At 39.3% G+C, this 4,022-nt stretch overlaps 1 protein-coding gene across 1 annotated transcript; it reads left to right on the forward strand.

The window, feature by feature from the left end:
* Positions 1 to 429: 429 nt before the first annotated feature.
* Positions 430 to 2,737, forward strand: LOC136421495 (fibropellin-3-like). Its single transcript, XM_066408823.1, has 5 exons — positions 430 to 514; positions 1,122 to 1,235; positions 1,518 to 1,631; positions 1,916 to 2,029; positions 2,724 to 2,737. Exons 1-5 carry the CDS (start codon positions 430 to 432, stop codon positions 2,735 to 2,737), a joined length of 441 nt encoding a protein of 146 aa, XP_066264920.1.
* The last annotated feature ends 1,285 nt before the right edge of the window (positions 2,738 to 4,022 follow it).

Here is a 4,022-nt window from a genome sequence, read left to right on the forward strand (position 1 = left end):
GCAAAGGTTAAGGAATTACGGTTACCCTGTCATAATTAATTGTTGCAAAAATCTTATTGACAGGAACATCCTGTCAATAGTTAAACAAAATTCTTCATTAGATGTCAATAGCCTCAGCCTTGGTAAAATGTCTCATACTGCAATATGATTATGAGCAAAGTTCAAATTTCCATATAGCCTACCAAATCCACATAGCTATTTAAAGGTTTATGATTACCTAAATGCCCTCATGAAGGTTTGATTCTTTATTTCACATCCTTGATGTGTTTTCTTAGGTTACAGTAGCTCAGAACAGCTGCAATGATCCTGCTCCTACAGTTGCAAATGCTGATACACCAACTCCAGTTGTCACAGATGGAGCTACCACAACTTTCACTTGTGATGCAGGATTTGAGCTCACTTCAGGGAATTTGACTCTCCTATGTGACAATGGCACATGGACCTGGCAGGGTGGTGTTTTGCCAGTTTGCTCAGGTGGGAACTGAACTTTTCATGCTAAGGAAGTTTTTGGAAAGTGCAAATTAAATTATTGTAATAAATGTACTGCTACATGTATATCACTGGCTACAGTCATTATTTAAGATTCAAGCACACTATCTAGCTATCGATCTCTTTCTCTGCAAGTTCTTTGATACCCATTGCCTTTTTTTTAATGTGTTACTTGCTGATTTGCTTTATCTTGATGTCTCTTTCTCTTCATTTTGCAAAATTGACTACAGTGTTGGAAGACCTCACACTACTTTATTGACAATGATTGAAAGAGACACTTGAGTCACAGTTTCTACAATGTTGTCTGCCATGAAGGACAAAAAGTACTGGAAAAACTTTATTGGATGCATGATGATGATGATGATGATGAAGATGAAAATTGACCAAGGATTTAATGTTGCTAAATTTTATTTTCTGTCACTGGAGATCTTATTCTTGGCCACATTACATGTACAATGTATAACATGTCAAGTGCTCTTGTAGAAAAGTGGTATACAATTTTCTTTTTAACTTATTTCATTTCATTTTTCCTTCATTCAATGGAATCTGTGCTGTTGTGTTTGAAGTTTACAGATAACTAAATTAAAGTGAAAGTGTCTGAAGTTTCAACTTTTAATCTTATGTTGTTCCAGATATCGATGAGTGTGCCTCTACTCCATGTCAGAATGGTGGTGTCTGCAGCAATGAAGTGAACAGGTACACGTGTGATTGTGCTGATGGTTACAGCGGCGACAGTTGTGAAACAGGTGAGTAACTAAAAACACCTCTACATTTACTGCATTTGGACTGAGTAGGCATTTAAAGACAATAGGTGTTGGGTTGTGGCGTAAAAGTCATTGCGTAAAAGTACTACTGTTGGCCAGTGAAGAAAATTTCATTGCTAATTGTTACTCTACTCAGTTGTCAATTTTTGTGTTCCAAAGATCTACAAAGAGATAACTAAAAGTGTCCGAAGTTTCAACTTCCATTCTAACTTGTGTTTGTTCCAACTTCATTGACATAACTGCCAATATTGAACCTTGTTCCAGATATCGATGAGTGTGCCTCTGGTCCATGTCAGAATGGTGGTGTCTGCAGCAATGAAGTGAACAGGTACACGTGTGATTGTGCTGATGGTTACAGCGGCGACAGTTGTGAAACAGGTGAGTAAGTAAAAACACCTCTACATTTACTGCATTTGGACTGAGTAGGCATTTAAAGACAATAGGTGTTGGGTTGTGGCGTAAAAGTCATTGCGTAAAAGCACTACTGTTGGCCTGAGTGTAGAAAATTTCATTGCCAATTGTTACTGTACTCAGTTGTCAATTTTTGTGTTCCAAAGATCTACAAAGAGGTAGCTAAAAGTGTCCGAAGTTTCAACTTCCATTCTAACTTGTGTTTGTTCCAACTTCATTGACATAACTGCCAATATTGAACCTTGTTCCAGATATCGATGAGTGTGCCTCTGGTCCATGTCAGAATGGTGGTGTCTGCAGCAATGAAGTGAACAGGTACACGTGTGATTGTGCTGATGGTTACAGCGGCGACAGTTGTGAAACAGGTGAGTATATAACTGCTTTTGATTAGGGAACTGATTACTTGGAGCCACTATACACTCCTGTATAACCAATTCCAGCTCATCCCAACTCAATAAAATGGGGACTTTCTTGGCACCTCACACATTTAATTCTCAAGTTCACATCTGATATCAAAGGCCTATTTGATGTTAGATAAGTAAAAAGAACTACAAACTGTGGAGTGTATTTCTTAAAAGCATCAAATGGGAGAAACTAGTAAAAATATGATTGCAAAAGATGTAATACACGTTCAGTCGACAAAAAAGGTGACGATTTAAGGCATTCTCTGCCGTGACATTAGAAACATAGCTTCACCTCTGGATCAGGAGCTAAAAGTTTATTATAGTGCTCACAGTTGTTTAAACAATCATCAAATTGAAAAATAGCAGCTTGCGCAAATTTCGGCTGTGTTTTCAGCTCAGGAACAGACTGTGATTCTTACTATGACTTAACTAATCTAATGGTGCAACAATTGTGTAGGTAACTAGTAAGTGAATTGCAAAGAATTAAAGAACTGAAGACAACATAGACAGAGTTCATATGAAAAAAAAATGTTGTTGGGGATGGCAGTGGCATGTTGTCACGATCTGAAGTCACAATGTTGTTTTCAAATTTTCACGGGCATGTGATTAATCCTGTAAGTTCTTGTTACGTTCTTGCATGTGCTCACATGTGCAGGTCTTGCAGGATAATTCCCTCTTATGTTGTCAATGTCAGCATACAACCATGTAATTATAACTATGAAGATGGGTATATATATATATATATAGTTCAAGCTTATCTCAAAAACAGGGTAGGGTATAGCTCTGATCATCTTCACTGAAGTACTGGAATCTCTTCCAGTAACATGCCAGTTTTGGCTGATGTAACTTAAAGTGTCCTAAGACCCCATTCACACTAATTTTTTTCAATCGCGATTGAAGTATAATTGTGATTGAATCAATCTGATTGCGACTAATTTTTTCAGTGTGAACGCTCCCGATCACGATTGGATCGATCCGATCGCGATTGTTTCTGATCCACCTCCGGAGGTAGTTCAATCCAATCCAATCCTATCAAATTTTGAGTGTGAATGCAACTACGATTCATTCCATCACGATCGGCGGGAATTTCGTCTGGTTCCGGGAGTGGGAGGTCTTACATCCGGGTACGTGGGGTCATTGTTCGCATCGGCGCGGGAAAACAAACCCAAGCCACACACGTCAGATCGCTCTCTTACAACAACAACAACAACTTTTCATCGTCAACAATGCCCAAGAAGAAGGATAAAACTCCGTCAGCAACTTCAGCTGGTGGCAGGTGGCGCGATGAGGAGACCAGGGTCCCCATCGCCATCTGTGGGAGAGAGGAGGTGCAGGCCAAAGTGGGGAAATGTCTAGCCTCCACCAGGCCCTCTTACAGGCGTATGAATCGTAAAATTCGGCAGAAAAAGGAATAATTAGCCAGTAGAGTCAGTCCATAGTGAAGATGACATTTCGCCCGTTTAGTTAGTCTGGTAGAGACTAGGAAATGTCACCAAAAGAGGGACATTTACCAGATGATCGCTGATTGTATGGTGGAGCACGGGTTTGCTTCAATCGCGATCGGATCACCGCGTACTTTAATCGTAATAGTGTCTTTGCGTTCAATCGCGATCAGATCGAACAATCGCGATTATACTTCAATCGTGATTGAAAAAAATGAGTGTGAACGGGGTCAAAGTGTGAACCTTACACAAAATAACAGTAACTGTTACTACCCATGACAAGCAACTGGATAGATTTTGGAAACGGTCAAAGATGTTTAAGGTAGCATCCACCACATTTCCTCCGTGACTGAGTAACATCTGTAGTCCAGGAGGTCTTTAACCAAAACTATTAAATCTATTAACTTATATGAAAATGAGGTTAAGACAGATTTTAGACAGTAGAAATGAAACAAAAAAAGACGTCTGACAAGTTGAGTAATTGTTACCTTGCATATCTCATTACCTGGATG

The sequence above is a fragment of the Branchiostoma lanceolatum genome, chromosome 16 (assembly GCF_035083965.1).
Source record: "Branchiostoma lanceolatum isolate klBraLanc5 chromosome 16, klBraLanc5.hap2, whole genome shotgun sequence".
NCBI lineage: Eukaryota > Metazoa > Chordata > Leptocardii > Amphioxiformes > Branchiostomatidae > Branchiostoma > Branchiostoma lanceolatum.